Below are 27842 nucleotides of genomic sequence, written 5' to 3'. Positions count from 1 at the left end.
GTTGTCTGTCATCTGAATTCCGCCTCCCCTTCTACATACCTCTCAGTCCTGCCCACTAAGCTCAACGACGACCCAGGAAATCTCATCCTTTGGGCGCTGTTTGTGATCTGCCAATGAGGTGATAACCTTAGCGATGATTAGTTCTGTATTTCTAGTGCATCAACAGAGTAGGCATTTGGCTTCTGGTTTGTGATGTTGGGACTGGAGGAAGTGATGAAGGTAAAGGTGGTGATGGGCAGCAGGACTTAACAAACAATGAGCTCCACCACGCTTGGCTCAAGCTTTCCGTGGTCCCCTCTAGTTCCAGGCTCGGTTGTGGGGTGGCATGAGGGCATTCTGCTTTTTTCTCTGCCACTCTTCCTCTGCTTAATCCCCCCAATCCCCTGTAGAACAGAGTCTCAGCCTTGACCTCTATTTCCAAGTGACAAAAGTAAGGTTCTTAAGGGCCCCCTGACCTGCCGTGGCTCTGAGATGCGTGAGCGACCGAAACGGTCTGGGGCTGTCACTTTGTCATCTGCTGGCGATGCGCCTCGCCTGCTGTCTCCCTTCTCTGTGACAGAATAAAGGACAGCCTTCCGCTGGGATCTCCAGATGACTCCTTTCATGGAGCCATTCCCTTATCTTGAAAAAAAAATATATGAGCTACATGAAGGCACGGGCGGTTTTGATGCCTCCATAGGTGATGTGGGTCTACCTGAGGACTAAGAGGATGTGATTACAGACTCCCGGAGGGTGTGCACGAACAACTTGAAAGGGGGAGAAATAAAAGAGGACGATGTGAAATGCAGGGGTCAGGAAGTCGGTCAGGCTCCTGACGATCAATTTAATTCAGGTGAAGGCTCTCTCTCGGTGCAGACACCAGGAGGGCATGGGGGCTGCAGCACGCTTCACAGGGATGCTGTGACGTGGCATCAGAGGTGGCCCAGGGGCCCCCAGGAAGTGAGTGGAGCCCATGAACATGAGGGTGCCAGGACCCGAGGAATAGAACCGGCAGCATGTGGGGAGAAACAGGCTTCTTTAACCTTGCATTCTGGCAGCTAGAAGCTGCAAACTTGAGGTGCTGCAGTGAAAGCAAAGACAGGAAGAAGGGGGACAGGGGCATCTGGTACCCACAGGATGTAGCAAATCAGCCAGACCCCGAGACTCACAAGAGCACAGCCTGATGCTCAGGCTGGGCACTTAGAGCCAAAGCCCTTCATGGCCAGAGCTGGGGAGGTCCTCAAGGTGGCCGTGGGACCATGGGCTCTGCCATCTGGGCGCCAGCAAGACAGAGTACCTGTGTAGGAATTACTCTCTCTGAGAACTAGCAGACATGGAGGCATGGAGCTGCCCATTTGCCTCTCACTCATTTCTTTGTTTCCCCTACTAGAAAGTCTACAGACACTCCTGGGAGCAGACCCGGGCTGGCGGCTACGACTTCAGGTTGGATGCCATCCCATTCCAGACGGCACGGGCATCGAGGGAAATCGCCAGTGACGTAAGACCTCACGTTCTCTCCCTGCCTCTGTCACTGATAGGTGTCACTCTGGTTTCCCCAGTTCTGTTGAAAGGCAGACCCCTGGGAACCAAAGCTGAAAAAGTATTTCAAGTGAAAGGAATAAAAGTTGGCCTTATTTTCTAGCATCTCAGCCAGAAATTTGGAATTGGGGAAGGTTTTATTCCTACTTCCTCTCCTTCAAGAGAGGCATTCTTAATTGTTGATGCGTGTGGACAGAAACTAGAAATCAGTTAGCCGAGGACTGATTTGTTGACCTTCAATAAAAGGACTTTTTTTTTAAGCTGAAGTGCACTGTGGAATAGAAAGAGATTGGGTTTCCCGCCTAGATTGGCTTGAGTGCAGATCCTGCCTCAGGTGCTTAGGAGTTGGCTCTGGGGTCTTGAGCAAGTTGCTTACATCCTCTGAAGTAAAATTTTGCCTATGAAATAGAGATGTAATACTTGTCTCTATTGGTGACAGGATTGATGTAGAGAGAGTGAAAGTCGCTCAGTCATGTCCGACTCTTTGCCACTTCATGAACTATACAGTCCATGGAATTCTCCAGGCCAGAATACTGGAGTGGGTAGCCTTTCCCTTTTCCAGGGCATCTTCCCAACTCAGGGATAGAACCAGGGTCTCATGCATTGCAGGCGGATTCTCTACCAGCTGAGCCACCCGGGAAGCCCGGGGTTGATGTAGGAGTGTAACCAAAGTGGTTCACAGTGTCATGTACAGAGCAGGGGGACAAAACACTGCAGCTGTTATTATCGAAGAGGAAGACATCACTAACTAGATAGGCAGACATTACTAACTAGATACATGGTCATTCATGAACAACTTGTCACTCGGTCAAAGTGAAACAAGTGTAGAAACCAAGCATTTCGCAACACTTTTAGCAATGAGATGTTCTGACCTCCAAGCCTGGAAGGGGTGGACTCCTCTGGCTGAGCAGAATAGAGGCCAGTTTGGGTTTATCAAATGCACCTGGTACTTTTTGCATACTAATCACAGGCTTCCCAGATGGTGCTAGTGGTAAAGAACCTGCGTGCCAATGCAGCAGACATGAGAGATGCGGTTCGACCCCTGGGTGGGGAAGATCCCCTGGAGGAGAGCACGGCAACCCACTCCAGTATTTTTGCCTGGGGAATCCCATGGACAGAGGAGCCTGACGGCTACAGCCCATGGGGTCACACAGAGTCAGACACGACTGACGTGATTTCACACACATGCAATCACAGGCAGAAGGACCACATACTGGGCTTCGATGGCTTGGAAATTTTAAAAGGCAAAACAAAGTGAATCAATCCCGTTTTTCACTATACATGGTTTGGGGAGCGCTGAGTTGGGTTCCCTGAAAGCTGGAAAGAATCAAAGGATGAGTGGCTGCTAATAGAATGGGTGCACTTCTCAGCTGTTGGATTGACTGTTACCACAGCAATAGCGTCACCTACCACTGGGTGGACGGGAGCCTGTGCCGGACATGAAGCTCAGCCCCGTCTCGCTGAATCCTCTCACGATCCTGTGGGGTGGAGGTTCACGCACCCATTTTACCAAGTGGTGAAACCAAAGCTCAGAGAGACTCAGAAACTGACCCAAGGCCACACAGCTAAAGGAAACAGGGGGAAATCCGGATCCCAGGCCTACTTGAATCCAGAACAGTGCCCTTGACCCACTGCTGATCTTCCTGCTGAGAATCCCGAGGGCTGGCCCTGGAGGGAAGGGGGGCAGCCGTGACCACCTCTCTGCTCCTCTGCCCTGCAGTTCCGGTACAAAGAGGCCTTCCTACGGGACCGGGGCCTGCAGATTGGGTACCGCAGCGTCCACGACGACCCGAGGATGAAGCATTTCCTCAGCGTCGGCAGGCTCCAGAGTGACAACGAGTACAAGAAGGGCTTTGCCAAGAGTCGGTCCCAGTTCCACAGCCGCCCAGACCAGCCCGGCTTCCTCCAGGCCAAGAGGAGCCAGCAGCTGGCCAGCGACGTGCACTACAGGCAGCCCCTGCCCCAGCCCACCTGCGACCCAGAGCAGCTGGGCCTGAAACACGCACAGAAGGCCCACCAGCTGCAGAGCGATGTGAGCTGCGCTCCCCGCGGGCCTAGGCCCTGCCTGTGGTTCTCTTCATCGGCGGCGTCCCTAACCCCATGTCCCGTGTTACCCTCAGGGAGGAGCCGGGCTGAGATGGAGCCTAGGAGACCTAACATGATAGTGCCAGAAGAAATGATAAGATTCCCAGTATATTGCATCCTTCCTGTGGGCCAGGCTCTGTGCCAAATGCCTTCCATGCTGTGCCTCGTGGCTCCCACCGCCAGCCGGTTTACAGATGGGGAACCGGAGGCTTCGAGCGGTGAAGTCACTTACTCAGGGTCCCATTGCAGGTCTGGGATCTGAGCCCCATATGGTTTAATGTGGGAGCCCAAGGTCTTGATTGCTGTGCCTTACTCTTTCCAGGGCTTTCCAGGTGGCACTAGGGGTAAAGAACCTGCTTGCCTGTACAGAAGGTTCGATCACTAGGTCAGGAAGATTCCCTGGAGAAGGGGGTGGCAACCCACCCTAGTATTCTTGCCTGGCAAATCCCATGGACAGAGAAGCCTGGCAGGCTACAGTCCGGCAAAGAGTCGGACACGACTGAAGCGACTTAGCATTCACACAGTCTTTCCAAGGGATCTTAGTAGCCAGCAGCCTGGACCCTTTATCTCTGAGAGGCAACTGAAGCCCCTAAATGGGAAATGACTTCCCTAAGGTTACAGACGGAGAAGGCAATGGCAAGCCACTCCAGTAGTCTTGCCTAGAAAATCGCATGGACAGAGGAGCCTGGTAGGCTGTAGTCCATGGGGTCGCACAGAGTCGGACACGACTAATGCGACTTAGCAGCAGCAGCAGCAAGGTTACAGAGCAGGTCTAGATAGGAGCTCGGCCTTGAACCAGATCTCTGACTCTCCACCCTCATTGCAGCCCCCCTTGAGTAGAGAGAGGCAGGGGACAGCGCTACGCTGGCCTGACTCCCAGCACAGTGCATCCTCAGTGCCAAGGAGCTCCTGCGTAAGACAGCTTGGCTCTCATGTCCTGGTTTCACTAACAACATAGTCCCCAGGGCAACCTTTTTAAGCCTCTCCACTCTATGCCCTCCTGACCTATTCTTCTTGCCTCCCTCGTTCCCCCAAGGTCAAGTACAAATCAGACTTGAACCTGACCAGAGGTGTTGGCTGGACACCTCCTGGCTCCTACAAAGTGGAAATGGCTCGGCGGGCTGCAGAACTGGCCAACGCGAGGGGCCTGGGTCTCCAAGGGGCTTACGTAAGTAGCGGGCTGGCAGGCAAGGCCACGGGGGAAAGGCGAACTCAATTGTTTCTTTTCAAACTTTATTTTTGGCCAAAGGTTAGCTGGCTCTAAAGACACGTGCAATGCAGCTCAGGCAAGGCGCCTAATTTCATGGGTCTGAGATGACCAGGCGGATGATACCTGGGTTAAACTTCCTGCGGGGTTTTCTCTGAAGTCACAGCCATTAGTTCTTCGGAGGCGAGCGTGCCGGGGCTACATCAATCCTGGCCACGCGGGCCAGGCTGTGCCGACTGCTTGCTCATTACATGCGCGGAAGGGGTCAGAGCCGTGCTGTCTACCACAGTCTGGGTTTTGAACCCTACTTTGTTCAGAAGAAAGGCGCCCCGTGTAAATGAGAGATGGGCTCTGCTTCTCTTTCTTGCCTTGAGGTTCCTTTTTCTTGGGGAGGATGGAGGAGGCGGAAAGAAGGAGAGGGTGAGCTTTTAGACAGCTTGTCTTGTGGGAGCTTCCGCTTCACTCAGGGAGGTGTGTTTGGTTTCTGCAGGGGGGGCCGGAGGCTGTAGAGACCGGAGATGATCAGAGGGGGGTTGTAAACCCAGATGCCACCGAGATTCTGCACGTCAAAAGGAGGAAGGCCCCACCGTTCTGAGTGGGCGGCGTCCACCCTTGGTTCTTGGAAGAGAAGCTGGAGAGGAAATCTGCACGCCAGAGACATGGCTTCAGTCGGAGCCAACTGTGAAAATGGCGCCCCTGCCCTAGTCTTCCTTTATTAAAATAACAGCTCCCTGAAAATGGGTGGAGAATGTTGTGTTTGGTCCTCTAACACCTCGCAGTGCGTGGCTGGCCCTGTTGTGCCCCTTGAGTGTCTGAGGAGCAAAGACGTAAAGGTGACCCCCACCGATACTGAGCCATCCGAAAGCTCACACTTGCCAGTGTCCCAGGTAAAGGCAGGCTGTGAACACTGATTTTCTATAAGCTACGATTGTTGGATGGGAAGCAAACGTCATGCACTTCAGCTTGATTCTCTCATTTCTGGGTTTCCCAGGAGGGAGCCTGAGGAAGTGGGGGCCATGCTGGTCCCTGGTGCCCTGGGCTGGGCAGCAGTGGTCTCTGCTTAGAGCCTGGATACTCAGAGGCTCCAGGGGGACGTCCATTGCTGCCCACAGGGCCTCGCCTTGTCTGGGCGTTCACAGGACGGGCTGTGAGCCTCCGAAGACACCTCAGAAGCTACCCTCCTTCTCCATGGTGGCTTTGATCCATGTTAGGAATTTGGTCACTTGGGTGTAGACCCCTGGCTTCTTCCCACACTCCAGGCCCCAGCTCACGATCCCATAGATGTAGGAGGTGCCGTCCTTCTCACAGGTCAGAGGGCCTCCAGAGTCGCCCTATGGGAAAAGATGCAGGAGTCCACTTTGTGGTTCAGTATATACTCAGAGACAGCCCCGCCTTCTATGAGGGGATGCTGGGGGGTGACGGGTGGGATTGTTGGCCAGCCCTGGGGAAAGTGGCAACAAGGTTCTTCCTATGCCTCATACGATGCAGTGCTCTGAAGGGACAGAAGCAGATACCAGCCTGTGTCCTAAGTCAGAGGGGGCTTGGCAGAGAAGCCATGTGGCCAAGCCCAGGTCACACCCTGACTTCCTGACCCACCATGGCTCAGTGATGCAGGTGTTACTAAGGGGCTCTCGACTTCTCATTCCTTCCTGGGATCTAGCAGGGGCTGGAGGGATGCCCTGTTTGGATAGAGCACCTTCCAGGGCCCGCAGGGCACACATTGGTCAGGAAGGATGGGGTTCAGGGGCAGCATGGCCATGATGTTCAGCATGGTCTATGGGGCTAGATTTACCGGGCTCCAAACCAAGCTGTCCATCTGCTGGCCTTTGGGACCTCCGTTTCTCACACTGTAAACCATAGGTGGCAACAGAACCCACCCGAGGGTTCTTGTGAGGACTAAGGCTTCTAAGGCTTATGGGACAGTGCGTGGTTCACATTAAACCCCCAGTTAGAGTGGAGAGCAGGAGGGTGGTAGGGAGGGCAGGAATGAGAGTGACAGCTCACACACGCACACACACCTGCTTCTGCATACACACCTGGTAGGATATTTAATGAATTATTTCTTTCAATCTTAGCCACAATCTCCCAGTTTTATGGATACCCTTGTTCCATTTTATAGATTAGACACCTGAGGTTGGTTAATGACTTGAGGGCAGCAGGTTGAACATTTGTGTCCTCCCTGCCCTGCTCAAATTCCTGTGTTAAACCCTAATGTTTTATTAGAAGGCGGGGCTTCGGGGAGGTAATTAGTTTGGGAGGGTGGGGACCATGCACGGGATTAGTGCCCTTGTAGAAACCTTGTGGCTCAGTCGGTATAGAGTCCACTTGCAGTGCAGGATACCCAGATTTGATCCCTGGGTCAGGAAGATCCCCTGGAGAAGGAAATGGCAACCCACTCCAGTATTCTTGCTTGAGAAATCCCATGGACTGAAGAGCCTGGTGGGCTACAATCCTTGGGGTTGCAAAGAATCGGACACGACTGAGTGACTAAGCACACATGCAGAAGGGACCTAGAGAGCTCTGCCTCTCTCTCTGCCACATGAGGACACGACGAGAAGCTGGCAGTCAGAGAGGGTCCCACTGGAACCGTGCTGGCACCCTGATCTCAGGCTTCCAGCCTCCAGGACTGGGTGAAATAAATGTCTGTTGTTTAGCCACCCAGTCTACGGTCACTTGTATAGAAGCCCAAGCTGACTAAGCCATTCGGTGACTGATAAAGATCACAAAGGAAAGGACAGAAGCAGGTTTCAAACCTTTGACTGTCTTTTTAAAATCCTGCAATCTGTTTCTTTATCCATCTTCTGGGGACTCAGGGAAAATTGCTCCCGTCTGCCCACCCCCTTCCTATAAATAGGCAGATACCTGTGGCTCCTTGGGAAATGACAAAGGGTCACAGGAGAGCCACAGACCCTAAGAGTGACCATGATCTCCATCCCAAAGCAGGCTCGAGGCTGCAGATCATTACTGAGTTTCTTTGTAGGGAGGCGCTCAGGTTTGAGCGAGCCCATGCTTGTCCCCCAAAGTCCTGTCTGGGGGTGGGTGTCAGGCAGGATCTCAATTGGCTCTGGCCACAGAGGAGCCACTCAGCCAATTAGTGTATTAGGGCTAAATCTCCTTCCCCCTTCACACACACACACATTTAAATCCTAATGGTGACTCAATATTGTGAATTCTCTGGCCCCTCATCTTCCTCTCACTACGGGTCTTTGCAAATGTCCCCTGCTTATTGGGACTTGCAGACCAGCTGCCCAGCACTGAGGGCAGAAACACCCTCTTCACATTTTAACACAGAGGAGCAAGTTCTTGCTCTGCCCTTTCCACCCAGGAGCTGTGGACCAAGATAATTTCTCTAAGCATCTGTACAATGGTGACAGTGACTTCCTTCACCAGACTGGTCAGAAGCAAATTCAACAAGAGTGAGCCAAGTGACTGCTACGATATTGATGCTGAGTCCTCCTGGTCTGGTGTGGATTCAGGTTTGCCAGAGGACCGATGTGCCCACCTTGACTGAATGGCAAGTGGGTCTCTGCCCCTCCTCCCTGCCTGCGGCTCCCCTGTGTAAGGCCCTGCTTTCTCCAAATGCCACGTGGAATCTCTGACCTGGCAGGAGTCTTGTCCAGGCTTCTGGAGGTTTCCTGCACAAATCATGTTATCGTCAATTGAGTGGTCATAGAGTTGGCGGGAGTTGCATATCGTGTTGCTGATCAGCTTGACTTTGGCATCCAGGAGCTGGCGGGATCCTTCTCCTGAGGGGCAGAGAAAAGACATTGCCACTGTAGAGACCAGGGTGGAACCTGCCCCACCAGAAGTCAGCAGTGGTCAGAAGAGGGCCACCTGCCCAAGTTCAGGCAGTAGGGGTTTTTCTAGGAGACGGGGAGAGAAGCCTACTTGAAATGATCCTTGCTTTCCATTATTAAGAACAAGATTGGAAAGGAGAGAAATCTATTTTGAGTATTTGAGAGACACTTAAGATACTACTTCTGAATTTCCATATTACAGGGCACATGCATTCGAAGGACTGATGCTGAAGCTCTAATACTTTGGGCACCTGATGGGAACAGCCAACTCATTGGAAAAGACTCTGATGCTGGGAAAGAAGGAAAGCAAAAGGAAAAGAGGGCAGCAGAGGATGAAATGATTAGATAGCATCACCTACTCAACGGACATGAATTTGAGCAAACTCTGGGAGATAGTGAAGGACAGGGAAGCCTGGCATGCTGCAGTCCATGGGGTCGCAAAGAGTTGGACATGACTTAGGGACTGAACAATAACAGCATAATCTTGTCAGTACTATATCTACCTAGGAAAGGAGGAAATCCTCCATGGATACAAGATCAATGCTTGGTGAAAGTCAAGGAGGTAGGGGCTAGGGCCAAGAACAGATACGGAGATCAGAGGAGACTGTGAAGGTGATGAGATTTCAGTAGAGCTAGAGAGATGGTCAGGAAGATACCTTGGAGTAGGAAATGGCAACCCACTCCAGTGTTCTTGCCTGGAAAATCCCACGGACAGAGAAGCCTGGCCGGCTACTGTCCATGCAATTGCAGAGTTGGACATGACTGAGCACATACACAGAAAGCTGGGGCAGTCTCTTTCTTTTGATAAGTCATTTTGAATATAACTCTGATTTCTAGTCCCGGAGGGCAGTTGAATGTGACCCTTTCTTGTCTGGTGGATGTAAGTCACCTGAGTCTCAGGAGAGTGCATGGCCAGACTCACCTGTTTCTGTGACACCCCAGCCGGAGATGTGGCACTCAGTCCCAGAGGGAAAGGGACCATCGGGCAAACAGACAGTTTTCACATATTTGGATTCCAGGGCACAATGACCATCCACTGGCTTTAGCTTGAGCAAGGCTAGGTAGAGAGAGGGGAAATGGGTGATGAAACCCTCTCCGTCAAAGAAGCATCAGCTTCAGCTTGATTGGAAGGTGGTTGTAGGAAATTCCCACTCCCAATACCCCAAATTCTTCTGTTATCATTTCATGCTTTTAACTTTCACCTGGGGAGGAGTCATAACACTTCAGGCTGAGAGTAATACTAAGAAATAATAACTGAGTTTGAAGTCATTTTGAATACCATTTTGGAAAAGCAGGCTTTAAGTGGGGGAAAGATGTTGAGGACAGAAAAGCCTAGTAGGCTGCCATCCAAAGGGTCGCACAGAGTCGGACATGACTGAAGCGACTTAGCACGCGTGCAGTGTTGAGGAGGGAGAGTGAGAAGTGTGTGAATGAAGAAATGAGATGCAGAACTAGGGAACAAGAAGCTTCAGTACACCATTGCCTACCAGGTGCCAGATGCACAGGGCAGACATGTACGTCATGTCACTTAGCACACAGGAAGGGAACAGCTGGGCATCAGTGTCCCTGTTTGACGGAAGAGGGAACTGAGTCTTAGAGGGTGAAACCGGTCAGTCAGTGGGGGGGTAGGGATCCAAGACAGCTCTGCACAGCACACCGTTCTTCGCATCGGATGTTCCTTCCCCTCAGTTTAAAAGTTTGTGCACGTTTATCTGCAACACTAACACGGACCTTTCAGAACTAAAATGCCCTGGAAGAAATGCTCTACCTTACAGGGTCTATGAAAGACCTGCTCAGAGCACCTTCCAGAACCAAGCCTCAACTTTCTGTCAGTAGAGAAATCCACCCAGGACAAGAGAAACGGGAAAGCCACGATAGAAAAGAGACTTGCCGATATCGTTGTAGGGAATGTCATCTATTTCAATATAGTGGCTGTACTTGAAAATCTTCTGCACCCCAAAGCTCTGCTCATGGAATTCCGTCTTCTTCAGGTCCTGGTCTCCAAGCACCACTTTTAGATATTTGGTTTTTATCCTGTAAGGGGAAAGTATGATGATCAGGAACTAGTCCTGGAATTTGAGAGGCTGGAGCCACACCCATGAGCTGTGTGACCTTTGACAGATGACCTGACCTCTCGCCCGGTGGCATCCCGTCTGTAATCATGGTCTTGCTCGCAGAGCTCTCCTGCTGGTCATGCAGAGGTCAGTTTTGAGGCCTGACTGTCACAACACATGTAATGCATGTGGTAAGCATTCTATACACAGGAGCTTTCTTCTGTTGTCTGATTTCAAGGAGACACGCTTTTGCCCGTGGAGCTAGATCAGACCCCCTAGTCCTGCCAGAGTTGTCAAGATGCTGATCAGATGGGAAGGGGACAGCACGCCCTGGGGATTCTGGCCACCCTGGCCTCTGCTCCCAGCAGGCGCTTACTCAGTGCAGTGGGCAGCAGTCAGCACCCAGCACGGGTGGATCAGCGCCCCCCCACAGTAGTGGCCCTGGGGCATGGAGACGGTCAGCCGTAGTGAGGTCTGCAGGGACGCCTGCCACGGGTGCTTGCCCGCCGTGCTCTTAAAGCCTCCAAAGATCCTCTTGACCTTCCTCTCTGCTATCTCAGTTCTCCCGCAGGACCCAAACTCAGGAAACTTGGTCACGGGCTCCGCGGGTCCTCCCTCTGGGTTGGCAAAGTCTGTGAAACACAAGAAAAATAAATCACACTTCCACCTTCCCTCTAGGTTCTCAGAAGGACCTTATCAGAGGTGTGGCTCTGCCTTAGAAGCTGAGCTAGCATCCAGACCTAAGAGACTGTACTGGTGAATACAGGATGGACAATGTGCAATTAACATTTGTTGGCAGAATTCCCTGGTGGTCCAGTGGTTAAGACTCCGTGCTCTCACTGCTAAAGGCCCAGATTCAATCCCTGGTGGAGGACGGATGATCCCACAGGTCCAGTCGGCATAGTGCAAAAAAAAAACAAAAACCTGCATGCTTATACATACCCTTAAAAAACTGTTGAGCATATTGATTAACACAAAGCAAGTCTATAGAATTAATGATGAAGATACTGCTTTTTCCTTCTTATTTTGATGTGCCTACAAACACAGAAAAATGTGTATGATTTATATATGGAATCTAAAAAATACAACGAATTAGAGACTATAACAAAAAAGAGGCAGACTCGGATATAGAGTATGAATTAGTGCTTAGCATTGGTGAGACAGAGGGAGGAGAGGCAAGACAGGGGTAAGGGATTAAAAGGTACAAATTATTAGGCATAAAATAAACTACAAGGGGTTTATTTTGTTGTTCAACAGGGGGGAATATAGTCCACATTTTATAATAACTATAAATATAGTTCGACATTGAAAAATTTTGAATCCTTCTAGTATATACCTGTAACTTACATAACACTGTATAGCAACAGTATTTCAATAAAACATGTGCAAATAAGTATCAATATAGAAATCCATCTCTGGTAGTTTAGTTGCTGAGTTGTGTCCAACTCCATGGACTGTAGCCCACCAAATTCTTCTGTCCATGGGATTTTCCAGGCAAGAATACTGGAGTGGGTTGCCATTTCCTTCTCCAGGGGATCTTCCAGACCCAGGAATCAAACACAGGTCTCATGCATTGCAGGCAGATTCTTTACTGACCTTCAGGTATGTATTTAACTATGTTAATGCCCACATAGATTATTGAAGGCTTTTTTGGTGCCTAGGGGAAGATACCCAGATGACAGAGTTGGATAGATGAGACATTTGCACAGATAACAGTCAATCAAAGGAAAGAGCAGTAAGAGTTGTCTGGGTGGTGCCCAATCTATTTCATGAGGTTTGTAAGGAGTGAAATGTCACACTTCTCTTGGTAGATCATGGAGGACTTTCTTGAGGAGTGATTGAAAGTGACAGTTGCTCAGTTGTGTCTGACTCTTTGTGACCCCACATACTATAGCCAACCAAGATCCTCAGTCCATGGAATTCTCCAGGCAAGAATTCTAGAGTGGGTAGCCACTCCATTCTCCAGGGGATCTTCCTGACAAAGGGACTGAACCCAGATCTCCTGCACTGCAGGTGGATTCTTTACCATTTGAGCCAGGAGAAGTGATTCCTTGGGGTGATTCTCATAATGGTTAGATATGGACAAGAGCAAACGTGGGACAGAGCAAAGGCGCAAAAATGAAACTGTTCAGGGAAGAAATTCCACTGATCAGGGCAGGAGGGTGCGTAGCTTCAGATGTGGGTAGACAAGTGGACCAAGGCAGACTTTCAGAAAGACCGTGAAGCTGGAGCTCAGTCCGTGTTGCATCCTGAGGGGCTGTGGAGGCCCAGCCAATGTTTGATCCCCACTATACACTGAAGGCCTGGCACAGCGCCTGGCATACGGCAAGCAAGCGATCAGTATTTGCTGAATGCAGTGACTGGGAGCCAGGAGGCCTGAGTCTACAAAGTCGTCCAGGTCTGCTCGACCTGGGAGCAGAGGGCTGGGGAGTTGGGTTGCCACTAGGATGGCAAAGGTGAAGCAGGTGTGGAGGGACAGTAAGGGTAGGAGGGAGAGTAAGAGAGTTCCGGGAATGTCTGTCTGCGGATCTGCAACCTCCCCACTGCCAGCCCCCCAGATGGCCGCGGTCTTACCTAGGGCAGAGCAGGCGGGGACATCACAGTACTCCCATTTCACCTTTGCATTGTTTACTTTAAAGAAACACCAGGGCTTTTTGTCTCCATCTGGGTTTCTAAAAAAGAGCAAACAACAAAGTAAGCCAGGGTTGAGGCTTGGTGAACCCACTGGACTTCATTAAAGGACCTTTGGGTAAAAGAATACCAAGTTCTTGCACCCTCTGCCCCCGATACCCAGGGCTACCTTCCATTCCATTCCTCCAACAGGTTAGCAAAGCTTGGCGTATAAGCATGGTTATAGCTCTGGGACCAAGTCTTAACTTCTGGAGGGGAATCTCAATAACCAGGAAGTAGTTCACAAACTTTATGCCAGATCCACAAGACACAAATTTTTTTGCAGGAAAATAAATGAGATCCCTGTTGAAGATCCTTCTTTCTTAGGAACATGAAATACCTATAGAAACAGGGTGAGAGACGGGCTCCTTTGCCCAAAGTTTCAAATTTGGAGCATGAGGATTCTCTGAGAGAGGCTACCCTGAAGACAATCCCATGCAAGGAACAGCTCAAGGTCAACAAAAGTGGAAGGGAACTTGTGTGTTGTGCAAGGGAAATCCTTCTGCTTAATGGAACCAGTTGAAAGCCATACACAAAATCCCTGTTTCTATATGGAGACCGTATAGAATGTCCTTGGCCATGGCTAGACAATGAGCAGAGGGAGGAAGGCAACAGAATGGTCTGGAGGCAGCAGATAGGGAAGAAGGTAACTAGTCATCACCAGGGATGGAAATAACATTATTCTTATCTGGGAAAGCCTGCACATCCTTGTGGGAGAGACTATAAGTCTCACCAAACCTTTCATTTTCTCCTTTGATGTTCCATTTCTCCGTTGAAGTTTATGTGGGACCATGTGACTATTTCTGGTCAATGAAATACATGTGCTGAAATGATGTGTCACTTCTAGGTTGAGGTAGTAAAACTCTCATGCTCCATGTTCCAGGCTCTCCTTGCCCTCCCTGGATATTTGAGTAACTTTGTGGAGTTACACGACACATGCAGTGTGAGTGAGAAATAAACACTGATGTTTTCAAGCCACTGGGGTTGTTCGTTACAGCAGCATAACCTAACCTATACTGAGTTGGAAAATCTTCCTATTGATAGTAAGCTGATGAGTTTCAGTGTTCCATTTCAAAATCTCTAAGCTGACTCAGGAAAACTAGGAGCAAGGGGAAAGAAAGTGAAAGTGAAGTCGCTCAGTTGTGTCCAACTCTTTGCGACCCCGTAGGCTGTAGCCTACCAGGCTCCTCTGTCCATGGGATTTTCCAGGCAATGGTACTGGAGTGGATTGCCATTTCCTTCTCCAGGGGATCTTCCCAACCCAGGGCTCGAACCTGGGTCTCCCACATTGTAGACAGATGCTTTTACCATCTGAGCCACCAGGGAAGGAGCAAGGGGAAAGGACAAACAAATCCTCACCCTGACAAGTATCCAAGACTTAGCAGAGAGGAAGGTGAGTTTTACCTGCAGAAATTGTGCTCCCCAATCCCATGGGCCTCAGCATCCTCCATAAACATGTTGTAATTCTCCTGCAAGAGGAGGTGGGAGTTCCAGTAAAGGCATGAGTGCTGGTTGACTGTCTTACTCACTTTCCCTCGGTAAGAGTAGCCGTCACCAACATAGCAGTCATCAGGGCCTCGGAAAGAGCAGGCAAGAATGTGAGAAACGAGACCAACTGGCGTGCCGCGCCCGGAAAGGACTTGTCAGGTGTATCGGGTGGTGAGAGGACCGGGCCTAAATATTGATCACCCTGAGATTTCACCACCGGTCCCAGAAAGAAGGTGGTTTGAGAATGTTCCACCTTCAACCCAGCTTAAAAACAGAATATCATGGGGGTGTGGGGTGGGAACTGAATTCTTTACTTTTGGCTCAAACAAGAACTGGTACACTGAGGTGCGTGGAGGTAGGTGCATTGAGGACCAAGGATGCCCAGAAGTATTTGACTTCCCTACATATGTCCCCGTTTATTACATCCTTTACATGGAGCAGGGCACACCCTATGCCCTTTGGTTGGACGGCTGAGGCAATAGCAGCGCTTGGGAATCTTGACTTGAATCCTGTTCTGCCAAGTCCCCAACAGATAAAGGATTCCAGAGGCCTCCTCTGTGGCTCTGAGATTCTGGAGAAGTGGTGGTAGAGACCCATACCTATTTCACAGAGTTTTCCCTTGAACTGGTCGGGACAGGCACAGGTGAACTTGGACCTCCGCCTCTGCCGGGAGCAGGTGCCACCATTTTGGCAGGGATTTGGCCTGCACACAGGAGCCACTGTGAACACAGGGAGTGCGTCCAGGAAGACTCTTTAGGAGCAGTTGCAGCTACATCTGAGCACTTTTCTGGTGTCCATCCTTTCACAGAAGATGGGTCACCAAAGGGGAAAGAGAGACCCACTGACATGCTAGTAAACATACACACGCACCTCAAGAATGTAAACAAACATGGGTGAAGCAGTATGACGGAGGCCAGCAAAAATGAGTATATAAGTAGATGGGTCGTTCAGTAAGGAACAGCAAGATGCATGGACTGAGCAGGAATTTGGGGCCAGTCTGAGCTAGATTGAAACTTAGCTCTGCCCCTTGATAGCTGTGTAACCATGAGCAAATTAGCTAACCTCTCTGAACTTCAATTTCTTCATCTGTAAAACTCTTTCTTGTAGTGTTTTTGGGAGAATGTGAAAGAGAATGTAAATCTCCTGGGACAATGCCCGACTCACAGCAGTGAATAAATATACATGACCCATTCTAGGAATAGACTGAGGCTTACTTCCTAGACGTTCGTTTCAAGTTGATTTTTTTATGGGAAGGCACACAGACCAGTCAATTCCCACTGGACTCTCCAGGGATACTGAATATTAAAAAGTCTTAGTTAAAAGGGCCATCCTGAATGTCACCAAAACTTTGGATTGGTGTCTGGACTTCACACAGTAGGATACTGACATCCCAGGCATAAGTCAGGGTAGAGAGAGCTTAGCATAGAAGAGGCTTCCAGTACTTACCTCTGGAGCAGTCCGAACCCTTGTAAGGGTGTTTGCAGACACAGCGGTGGTAAGGAGGACTCTGAGTAATGAGACAGTCTCCCCGGCCACATGGGTTGTTTTTGCACTTGTTTTGTACTGTGGGAGATCAATAGAGAAGTTTAGCCAAAGTAAAGGATGTTATTTGGGGCACATTTTACTTTGAGAGGTACCTGCAGAGTACAATGTTTAGGAGGTGGTCCTGGGGGAGGTAGTGTTGGTGACTGGTAGAGCATGTGCCCTTGTCCATGGTTCTGAAACACCATGATACCCACCCCCCCATCCCTCACCTACCCCCTCCCCCAAGAAAATTTCCCTTATCCTTGGGTCATGGGTGATTGCTTCCCAGTTCCTTATGAGTTCCTTGTGCTCATAGCCTTTATTATTCTATCTTTATAAGCACTTTGATAATTTTAAAACTTCAAAAAATCCAAATGAATCTGCAATTTGAGTTTCTCTGCTTTATAGCTGATTTTATGTTCCATTTACAATTTTGTCACTCTTCCAAGAAGTGGAGGAATAAACTCAGATGCTGTGCTTGTGCCTGATATCCCAAACCGTCCTGAAGCATTTACTTAGACTTTGCAGGGTTGAAAATGATAGGACGGACTTCCCTGGTGGCCTAGGCGCTAAGATTCTGTGCTTCCAGTACAGGGGGCCTGGGTTCAATTCCTGGGTGGGGAACCAGATCCCACACGCTACAACTAAGAGTTCGAATGCCACAACTAAAGATCTCACATGCCCCAACTGAGACCCAGCACGACCAAATAAATAAATGAATTTTTTTTAAGAAAATGGTAGGAATAATTGAAAAGGGCACAGAGAAAGAAGTCAACCTCAAAACCCTCACTGCCTCCCCAACCCCAGTTATATGGTCACTAGATAGGACAGAATCCGGGTTCTCTCTAAGGGCATAATTAGACCATAAGAATTCTATTCCCAATACCTTATCACCTCTTGCTATGCCCACAAGAGGTCACTAAAGGCAGACACAGCTTTATCAGAGTCTTCATGAGTGAGGATGGCAGGAAGAGAGAGCCTCCAGCTGGAATCAGGCCCCAGATCTCTAATTCCTGCTCTTCTCCCAACTAGATGTGTGAATATGCACAAGTCCCCTGTATACTCTGGTCTCCCTTTCTCTAACAGGATTGGGCCTTATGTGCCCTGAGCATCTTCCTACTCCCCTATTTGAGAACACTTTTCTGTTGACGTTGGTCTAAATACTCTAAACAACAGTAATAACAAGCCCTGGTCAGGATCCAGTTCTTATCTCCTCAGTGTTCTCATCTGTGGAATGGACATATTAGTCCAATCTAACACGTGGGAATGAGGACTCAGGGAGATGTTGCCTTGACCAGGCTGAGGAATCCTTTATGCATAATATAATATGTGTGGTTTTCAGCCTTTCCATGGGATTTCTGAGAGCCTTCATTACACCCCTAGAATTGCAGGGGAAAGTGCCTGTTATTCAACTCGGAGGAAAGAGCGGATCTGGTGAAGGTACACTCACCATTCTGACACCTGTTTCCGGAGAAAGGTTCCCGACAGCGGCACGTGAAGGTGGCCCCACTGATGAGGCAGTCCCCACCGTGTGTACAGGGGTTGGACAGGCATGCGTCTGAAGCACGTGGGCAGAAGGCAAGATTTGCAATGAAAAGCAGGCGAGATGCCCCGCTTCGCTCATTGGATTTCTGCCTCCTGCCCCCAAATAAGAGAGGAACTACAGAGCCAATGATCAGGGAAAGGGGGAAATCCGCTTTGCCCTTAAAGAGCCAGGAACACTGCCATCACAAGGGCAGAGGGAGGGATTCGGGTTAGCAAGACGAGAGGCGAGAAGGAATTGTGCCTGTCTCCCTCGGCCTGGCTTTGGATGGGGCCTTTCTCCTGGAGCAACTCCCCTTTCCCGTCATCACTGTCTCTCTCCTCCCAGTCTCGCTGGGAGTGCCACCGGGTCTGTCTCTGATGCTGAAGGCATTTCACAAGCCTGAAGACCTCCCCTACTCCCAGTGCCCAGGGGTGGAGGTCAGGAGTGGGGAACGAAGACCCACCCCTAATGAAACACCAGCCTTCTGAACATCAGGAAAGAAGACCAAAGGCAAGAGGGGGACAGAAGAACTGACGGCGAGGAGGAAATGACCCAGTGGCCTTCATCTTTCTTCAACTACTTGTTCAGTTAGATTTTGTCATATTTCATCTGTGGCTTTGGCTTTTCATGGCTGTCTGAATGGATCTTCCCTTGGGGAATTCTTTATCCTTCTGTTCACACACATTGTTCTTTGGTTCAGGAACTAGGATCCCTGGGCCTGGCTCTTGTTTTGATGGTCCCTTCTGATGTTCCCCTGATGCCCCGGATCTTGGCCCTGCCTTCCAGGCCACTTCGCAGTTACACAGCTTTTATTCCAGCTGCTAAGTGCTTTCCATTCCTTCTCCTGGTTTAGTCACGTGCCTGTGCTTAGGCCCAGCTTCTCATTTTCCTTTCTGTCCCTTTGCGTGGGTTAAGAAGCCACAGAAACAAAAATAAATGTGGCCAAAGCACACGTGTGAATACACACATGCACACACACACACAACCTAACAACTGTGCAAAGCTTCCAAAGAGCGAAAAGAGAAGGGAAAACACAGCGCAGGTCAAAAAAAGGCCCACTGCCAGCTGTGCATTCGCTACAGTCTGATGCCTGACGCTAACTGAAATTCTTCTGCATAATTAGGACCCACATGTCACGAAAGCTCTGGGAATGACTTTGAACGTGACTCTAACCCACAGGGTCGGGAGACCTCGATGATGATGCACTAACTTGCTGTGTGATCTTGGCTAAGTCAGCTCCTCTCTTGGCCTCGCTTGCTTCCCCTGTCATTTGAGGGTGGAAGAGATGGTCTCTAACAATCTCCCCAGTTTTCACAGTATATGATTCTAACTGAAAAAAAAAAAAAAAGCCACTCTGAATAACTTTTTTCAAAACCTCTTTTACGATGCCATCCAGAGAGGAGGGGGAGAGCCCTTGAATGTGGTCACATTTAAACTTCCCGCTAGCTGTGCTGCTCTCCTTTCGGGAGGCCCCCAAACAGCTTTGGTACCCACCATCCTCTTCGTAGTACCAGTCAGGGTTGTCAGAATGGGCAGGGGTGCTGCTGGCATTCTCTTCCTGGTTATAATACTCTTGGCCGTACTCATACTGGTCAGGAGTCCAATCTACAGACGTGGGAACAGGACAGAAGAAACCCTAATTGTTAGACTTAAAGAAGCCACCGTTTTATTTCACGGAAAACCCCGCTTTCCGAAGATTTCTAGGTCCTTAAAGAGGCTTCCTGTGTCTTTTCAGCTCCTGACACGAATAGGGTGTATAGAAGGGGTCAGGCATTGTGAATTTTCTTTTGAGGGGGGTGTTATGACCCAGTGAGCCAGTACTGGCATTTGGCAAGGTCAAGAGCATGTGTTTGGAAATGGGCAGAAGATGTCGAGTTCTGGCTTTCCACTAACCACGACCTGGGACACAAGCCAGTTCTCGGTGCCTCGGCTTCCTCGCCTGTAACAACAGGAAGATGACTGGGGTCTAGGAATCCTCCAAGTTGCTATATACGATCTGCCCAGGGTCAGATCCAGGGGCACTTGGGTGCCTTGTTGGGTGGTTCTATGAATGAAATTTCTCAGTGGGACTTCACCAGTCACTTCAGCTCAATCAAGTCAAGGAAATTTGTCACCTCCCTTTCGGTCACAGCATCAAACTGCTCCCAAGTTATTTCTATAGAGTCATCATAACCGTTAATATTTACTGAGTCTTTACTATGTACCAGGCTCTGTGCTAAGCATTTTATATGAGACATCCCATTTCATTCTCCTGAAAATCTAGGAAGTACATTATTATCTCTACTTTAAACTTAGAAACCAGAGTCTAAAAGAGGTTCAGTGTGTCCAAGGTCACACACTAGTAGATAGTAGCTTATGAACTAAGGCAGCTTATCTCCGCATAACCCCTAAATTGCACACACTCAACTTCTTCAGCAGGCCTCTCACACTGCCTCAGAGAACTCACACTTGCCGTTGTTAAAGGGGTCCTGTCATTCCCACTGCACATCCAGACTGTTAATTAGGAACCATCCAAGAACAACCTTGAGAAGGTTCACAGACCTTGCCCACTGAGAGAAAGGGCAGTGTATGGCCTTGGCCATGGTGGTAAATCTCACACTAGACCAGTCCTTTGGGAAAAGTAGGTGTGTGTAAGGCTGGACCCAAGCTCTCTGTTGTCTGGGGCTTTGGAAGATGTTGGTAGCTCTGTGGCTGACAGAGAGAAGTTTGGGATGTAAGAGAAGTAGGGTTGACTTTGCTCTCGCCAGCTGGCAGGAGTGTGGCAAGTCGGCAAGCTGAAGCTGAAGCCCTCCGGAGATGCATATGATAATGGCGTAGGGGCAAATGCAGATAGCCGACTTGAAAAGGCACTCCCACAGAGCCAGCCGATGGCTCGGAGGATGCCACTTTACCTAAGCCTGATTATCAGTCACATTATTTTACTGGTCTCTCAGTCATTCCCCGATAGTCTTTATCTCTCTGGCCTTTGAAAAATCGACTTTTGCACAATGGCTGTTTTATATTTCCCATTAAAATGGAGTCATCTTTTTATTTCCTTTTTGAATACGCCAACTCTGGTTCCTTGCCAAAGTTTCACCTCATTTATCACAGTGTCAAGTCAAGACTCCCTTTGCTTCCTCATTATTTCGCTCGGAGCCGCTTTTCCCCACTATGAAAATGCTCCCAGAGGAGGCCACCTTCCCAGGCATGAGGATCTAGGTTGAAGATAAGGCCATTGTCTTCCTGGAGCAAATCAAGTTTCTTTCCAGCTAACTTGATAAAGTAGAGAAAGAGAGGGAGAGAGTGAGGGGGAAAAATGTTTTTCTGAATTTGACATGAAAGATTTCAAACTGACATTTTGCAGAGACAGTGGGTTTGGTAATGAGATGATGGCCCCATTTCTTTCTTTTTCCTTTGGAGAATTGATTTTTGTTTTTCCTATAGGTGTTTATAGATAAGCGCCTTCGAATTGCTCCTGTAATTTCTCCCATCACTCCCACAAGTTGAGGATCAGACTGGCTGATCTTGGTTAGACCATTGCAGATATCTGGAAATGAAGGGAGGTTTTTATAGATAGATGGAATGGTATGATTTTTCCAGATGACGAGGGATGGATGAAATGTCTGTTGGAGGGTTTTGACTTGAATCCAGCTCTATTTACAAGGCCTGCTCACTCCTCAGTGAAGCTAAGGAGGGAATGAAACACATAGATGTTGAATTATAGTCCTGCCAGGCTAGGCAGTGTGTGTGTGTGTGCGCTCACTCATATCCGACTCTTTGCGACCCCAGGGACTGTAGCAGCCAGGCTCCTCTGCCCATGGGATTTCCCAAGCAAGAATACTGGAGTGGGTTGCCATTTCCTTCTCCAGGGGGTCTTTATGACCCAGGGATCAAGCCCACGTCTCCAGTATTGCAGGCAGATTCTTTACTGCTGAGCCACCAGGGAAGTTAAGCTGGGGGTTGGGGGGACTCAAAGTAGATTTTTTACTATATTGGGGTCAGTATCCCTGACCCTCAAATTGTTCAAGGGCCGACTATATCATGTAGTAATAACAAACAGACCCACATAGCTTGATTAATATTCAATTGCTGGTGGGATACAACTTTTAGACACTAGAACTCCTCAATGGCTCAGTTGGTTCCAGAATTTTAGGTTGCATGGCTCAGTCTCAGAGAGCATATCTCTTGTATTTCGTATTTAACATGGTCTATCTGATTTGTTTCCTCCAACTACATAGTTGGCTTCTTAAGAGTAAGAGCCATGTCCATTCCTATTTTTTACTCCACAGTGCCCAACACAGAGCCCTATTAACTCCTGACATATGTATTTGATAGATTAAGATTTCCCTCGGTGGCCAAACCTCCCTTGCTTCTAATCAGCCAACACACAGTGGGCACACAGCTCTGCCAGCAAAGATGGTGTCTGTCTGGTTTAGAGTAAACAGAGAATTCAGGAGAGAAACTGTGAGATCTGGGTCATAGATATTTGGTGAAGACAGTGCCTGATGAGCTTGACAGGAGTATAGAAATTTGTCCAAGGGCTTACCTGGGGAGAGAGGGATTGCATGCAGCCCGACATGAAATTTGGTTCCATTGGTAGATTTTGAAAAATCACTCCAGGTTCAAATACAGATTATCAGAAACTTTCTCTAGTCTATAGGAAAGGAGAAAGCTTTGGGGGAAGAATGGGGCAGCTGTCAGAAGCATTTCATATCAGGTATAAAAAGAAACCCTTGTAGATTTGTCTAATTATCACAGCCTGCTTTTAGAATTTATCAGGAAGAATGGTAAGAGTATCTTAACTCCAATAATCCAAATAAGAGGTTATTATACACTCACTATTTTCTATGTATTGCTGACTATACTAAATAAATGTGATTTCACACAATCTGTTTAACCTTAACAAAACAAAACAAAACCCTATGGCATAGGTCTTCTTATTTCTATTTTACAGAAAAGGAAAAGTTAGTACAGAAGGAGATGATATCAGAACCCCAGTCTATCTGACTCCAAGTCTAGTTTGGTTTTTATGAGCCCAGGAGCCTCTTGTGGGTTTGTGTTTCCTGAAAGTCCAGGGGTTTTAGCTTCTAGGAAGTAACATGCGTTGGGAAATCTCCTTTGGCACATGCTCCAGATCCCTGGACCGGGATTATCGTGGTCCCTACAGAAAAACTCCAGAGTTCCTGGGATGGGGCTCTGCAGCTGTTTGGGTTAAAGAGCTCGCCAGATGTGTAGAACAGAGTAGAAATCCCTGGAACGCCGTCCCTGTTGGCACCATCCATCACTGTGGCACAAACTGTTCCTCTGAGGGCCGCCCCCAAACCCCAGCCCTGTCGGCCTGCATTTGACGCTTCCAATCCGGCTGACAGGGCAAGCCCAGCAGAGACCCTTGCTGGCAGGCGGCAGGACAGCTGATGGATGCGCTCAGCCTGTGTTGCTGGGCCCAGTCTGGCCGGCTTTGAAGAGGCATTTCCATAGGCTTGTGGGCTGTCGCGTCACCTGCTTTGGGGAGATGGGCAGTCTGTGTTATTTGATGGCCACCTCCTCTGCCACCCGTTGGGGACTGTGTCCTGGCCCCTTCTGTGCCAGCAAGGCCCTTACCATGCACTGACTCCAGCAGGATCAGCCACAGCAGCGGCTTGCCCGTGGACACGAGCACAGTGTATCTCTGGCCCCACCATTGTCTACAGACGGCGGGGAATCTGACAAAATTCCATCAAAGTATAACCCTCAGATGAAATTAAATCAGACACAAACAGAGGAGTCTTTAGAACCTAACCTGTTCTTTGCAGACAGACCGAGTCACGACATCTCACCCTATTCCACAGCCACAGGCTGACCGAACACCTTGAGAGGGACTCGGGAACCTGTGGGCGGCCTGCTCCAAGGTCCCTTCTTCTACTCACTGAACTCTCAGAAGCCACTGGCGGAGTTCTTATAAAGCCCAGAGACTCAGCATGTTAAATCCCACTCTCCACTCCCTATTGTTGTTGTTTGGTCGCTAAGTCGTGGCCGACTCTTTGAGACCCCGTGGACTGCAGCACGCCAGGCTTCCCTGTCCTTCTGTCACCTGGAGTTTGCTCAAATTCATGTCCATTGACTGGTTTTTCAGACTGTGCTTGAATACCACCAGGGATGGAAAACGCGCTATTTTCCAAGAGCCCCAAAACCCATTGAGATTTTTTTTGAGAACTCTGATGATCTACTATTCGCAAATAAAATCTGACACTATAGTTTAGAATCTGTTTAATTAAAACTGAGAACTTTGTGGATGCATAAAATGTATCCAATCCCTTTTCTGTGACGTCTATTCAGCAGAACCACTGCATATAGTCCATGGTCTTTACGCTGTTCACTGCACAATCCAGGGCATCATAAACTCAGTCATTGTAGATGTCTTTTGCAACTTTCTGGCAGGTGGCAGTAAAGTGTGTTGAGGTAAATACCCCTTTTAGTTCCCACAAAGGCTACCTCACGGACTAAGGGTGGGGCTGCTTTTCAAATACATGGAGCGTGAGGTCCCTTGAGTCGTCAACGTCCTATTTCTTCCTCTGTATGACCCCACAGTTCTGCAGCCCTGTCTCTCGGGCACCCAGACTACAGCAGCCCGTTCAGTGGTGCCTGAGCTGGGGTAGGGGCAGCCCGTCCCATCTCTGGCCTTTGGACCTTCCCTGGATTCCACGTGTGGACACGGCTGGTCTGGCCGTCCGAGGGAGCCCTCCCTGAAATATGATCCTTCCAAGGAATTATATGCTGTTGAATTCAACACTCTCCTGTGCTTTGAGGAAAGACCCCGATCCTTTCAAACCCCCGCATGCCACACTCATGTATATTTCTTACCAATTTCACAAACATTCCCTAAACAAATGGGATGGGATAAGGTCACTTGCCTTGAGCTGGCACAAGTTTGTCTGCCCATGTAGGGCTTTGCTGCTGGAGAATATTGACTGTCAAGCTGAATTTGACCCAGTTAGCGCCATCTTTGCTCCAAACAGACCCTTGATCCAAAGCTGAGATGTGACTGTAGTCTCCTTGTGCCTGGGTCGGTTCTCTGCGGGTGACCAACATGGGGAACTAGCAGTGGGGGAAGCGTTCTCCCCCCAGTGAAGTAGTGAGTGGAGTTAACTCCCTTGGGTCTCAGAGCAGCAAAAAGAGATTCGAACCCAGAGACAGAGACCCAGAGGGGACCAGATGGCAGGAAGGAGCAGCTCTACTCAGCCCAGGGTACCAGGCAGAGGAGACAGGATGGGAAGAAGGTGAGAGGTGGCGGATGTGTCTGTGAGAGAAGAGCTTGTGTGAAAGGACATTGAGGAAACAAAGCCGGTGGAGGAGCATCCCGGTGGGGCTGCTGGTGGGAGGCCATCAGCAGGGATGGGCCAGCCTGGAGCCTGCCTCCATGGCACCACCCTCTCCACAGAGAGGCGCTGGCCTCCCACTGATGGAGTGGAGAGCGTGGGGTAGCACACGGCTGGCCTTCCTGGAGCCATGGCTCGAGACACCCTCCCTCTGCCAAGGCAAAGCGTCTCATCTCAGCCATTAGTGGGCTGTGTGGCCTGGGGCAGGTTGCTTCCCCTCTCTGAGCCTGTTTCCTTCTCTGTGAAATGAAAGGGTTTAACTACTTCAGCACTTTTTCTCTTGGAGTCCTGAGACTGAACATCAGTCAACTCAAAATTGTGTGAAATACTGTGTGTGGACACATAAACACCCAGGAGTATATTTCTTTGGGGAAATCCTCAAAGGGGTCCAAGCCACTTCTGAAACGTTGGAACCCTGAGGGCACACCCACACTCACACCCCTTTTCTCCATCCCAGAGCCAGCCTGTGGGGTGGGCAGCCCCAGGGTAGTCTGCACACTCACCTGGGTCCGGGTCTGTGAGAAAAGACAGCAGGGAGGACTGGAAAAGAAAACGACAGAGAGAATCAAGGCTGAGTTCTCTGAGCTGGTTGGGCTCTTTCCTGAGCTGCTGTGAGCCGGAAGGGGCTGTTTCGGGGTCATAGCCAGGGCATGGCAGCACTGGGTACTTTCCTGATGGCTGGGGGATGGGGGTGTGGATTGGAGAGAGTGGTAGGGCCTGTTTGACCACGTTTCCCACTCTTCCTGTGCTGGCTGAACATCTGCAGCATCACTCTTCTCCCCAGTATGGATGCAGAGTGCTTTTACTTACCTGTGCCCGCGGTGAAACCTGGCTGCCCAGGTACTGACCATCTTCTCAGTTAGAGTGGTCACCATGTATTGTGTGTCTCCTCTGCCTGACTATACATTGCTGCATTTAACTCTTACAACAACCCTATGAAGAGTCGTTCATTAGCATGTTCACAGATGAGGAAATTGAGTTTCAGAGGTCACCCAGCTATGAGAGGATTCACAATCATGCCCATGTCTAGGTGACTGCCTTAGACTTCTCTGGTGGCTCAGAGGGTAAAGAATCTGCCTGCAACGCAGCAGACCTAGATTCAGTCCCTGGGTTGGGAAGATCCCCTGGAGAAGGGAATGGCAATCCATTCCAGTATTCCTGCCTGGGAAATCCCAAGGACAGGAGCCTGGTGGACTACAGTCCATGGGGTTGTAAAGAGTTGGATGCAACTGGACGACTATCACACAACAGCTCTTTAAGGTTGGAGATGGACAGATGCTTAAACTCTCCAGTTGCTCCTCATTGTTCTTGGAACAAAATAGAAACACCTGCCGGGACCTATGAACCTCATCCCAGACCCTTTGCTCCAAATGTTGTTTCTCTCCTGGTGCTCCAACCAGACCTGGGTTCCAAATGGCACCAGCCAAGCTCTTCCCTCCTTGGGGTTTGGCACTTGTTGTCCTTCTGCCTAGATAGCTTCCCCACCATTCCTCCCTTGCTGCCACGCCAGCTTTAATGTCATCTTCTCCGCATCTTGACCACCTCCCCCATCAGTATGACACACCCCCATAGTTTTGTCTCTGCACCCAATTATTTCCTCCATGGTTCCCATTACAGCTTATAATTTTATATCTGTTTATTTGCATGTTATCTGTTGCTCACATCAAACTCCGATTCTCTAGAAAATCAGGGCTCTTTCTGTTTCACCACTGTTGTATTTAGCCATTATCCAGCAGTGTTTGGCATATGGCATGCCTCAACATCCGTTCCGTTCCATTCCGTTCAGTCACTCAGTTGTATCCGACTCTTTGTGACCCCGTGGACTATAGCCTACCAGGCTTCTCCGTCCATGGGATTCTCCAGGCAAGAATACTGGAGTGGGTTACCATTTCCTTCTCCAGGAGATCTTCCCGACCCAGGGATCGAACCCGGGTCTCCTGCATTGGAGGCAGACCCTTTAACCTCTGAGTCACCAGGGAAGCCCTTGCTAAAAAAACAGATAATGGTAGGAATAGTGTTTGCTTTGTTTTAAAATGCAGTCAGTCAGTCAGTTCAGTCACTCAGTCATGTCCAACTCTTTGCGACTCCGTGGACTGCAACACGCCAGGCTTCCCTGTCCATCACCAACCCCTGAAGCTTTTCAAACTCGTGTCCATTGAGTCTGTGATCCCACCCAACAATCTAATCCTCTGTTGTCCCCTTTGTTTTTAGAATTCAGTACATCAGAAAAAAAGAGAAAGTGTTATTTATTTAATAGGTGGAATATTTTCTTTCAGTTAAATCAGAGATCAACAACAACAAAAATAGCCCTGAGGCTGAAGCCAGATTGTTTTTGCCAATAAAGTTTTATTGGAACATGGCCCCTTCCACCTGCTTATATACTGACTTTAACTCTTTCCATGTTATAATGGTAGGACAGTTGTGACAGAGACAGTATAGTCCCAAATATTTCGTGTCTGGAACTTTACAGGCAAGGTTTGCCGACCTCTGACTTAGAAAACAGGAGTTCCATCTTCTGACAGGCTTCCCTTTGGTTCTCAGTGGCCAGGAAGCTGCTGTCAGTATGAGGCATTTTCCTGGTACCCAGACTAGGCAGTTTAGTATATTTGTTTCCTCCACCCCCAGTAGAAGCTTTAGTTT

General features: G+C 49.3%; 2 protein-coding genes across 8 annotated transcripts in view; one reads left to right on the top strand and one right to left on the bottom strand.

Moving 5' to 3' along the window:
* NRAP (nebulin related anchoring protein) overlaps positions 1–5548 on the top strand; it is a 76767-nt gene extending 71219 nt beyond the window's left edge. For all 7 annotated transcript variants that reach the window (XM_055424618.2, XM_055424616.2, XM_055424619.2 and 4 more), the window contains 4 exons: positions 1370–1477; positions 3239–3550; positions 4640–4771; positions 5301–5548. In XM_055424618.2, the coding sequence (XP_055280593.2) occupies positions 1370–1477; positions 3239–3550; positions 4640–4771; positions 5301–5405 (657 nt within the window). In that variant the 3' untranslated portion in view covers positions 5406–5548. The remainder of the gene's footprint in view (positions 1–1369; positions 1478–3238; positions 3551–4639; positions 4772–5300) is intronic.
* A 428-nt stretch (positions 5549–5976) lies between these two features.
* Positions 5977–26053, bottom strand: HABP2 (hyaluronan binding protein 2). Its single transcript, XM_055424299.2, has 13 exons — positions 26013–26053; positions 23449–23531; positions 19363–19473; positions 17794–17901; positions 16266–16382; positions 15419–15538; positions 14736–14907; positions 13236–13333; positions 11038–11293; positions 10499–10641; positions 9530–9664; positions 8411–8556; positions 5977–6141 (listed from the first exon to the last, which is right to left on the bottom strand). Exons 1-13 carry the CDS (start codon positions 26051–26053, stop codon positions 5977–5979), a joined length of 1695 nt encoding a protein of 564 aa, XP_055280274.2.
* Positions 26054–27842: the final 1789 nt, after the last annotated feature.

This window comes from Moschus berezovskii, chromosome 12 (genome assembly GCF_049115385.1).
Source record: "Moschus berezovskii isolate FMDL1 chromosome 12, NW_MosBer_1.0, whole genome shotgun sequence".
Taxonomy (NCBI): Eukaryota; Metazoa; Chordata; class Mammalia; order Artiodactyla; family Moschidae; genus Moschus; species Moschus berezovskii.
This window is presented reverse-complemented; position numbering and strand designations above follow the sequence as displayed.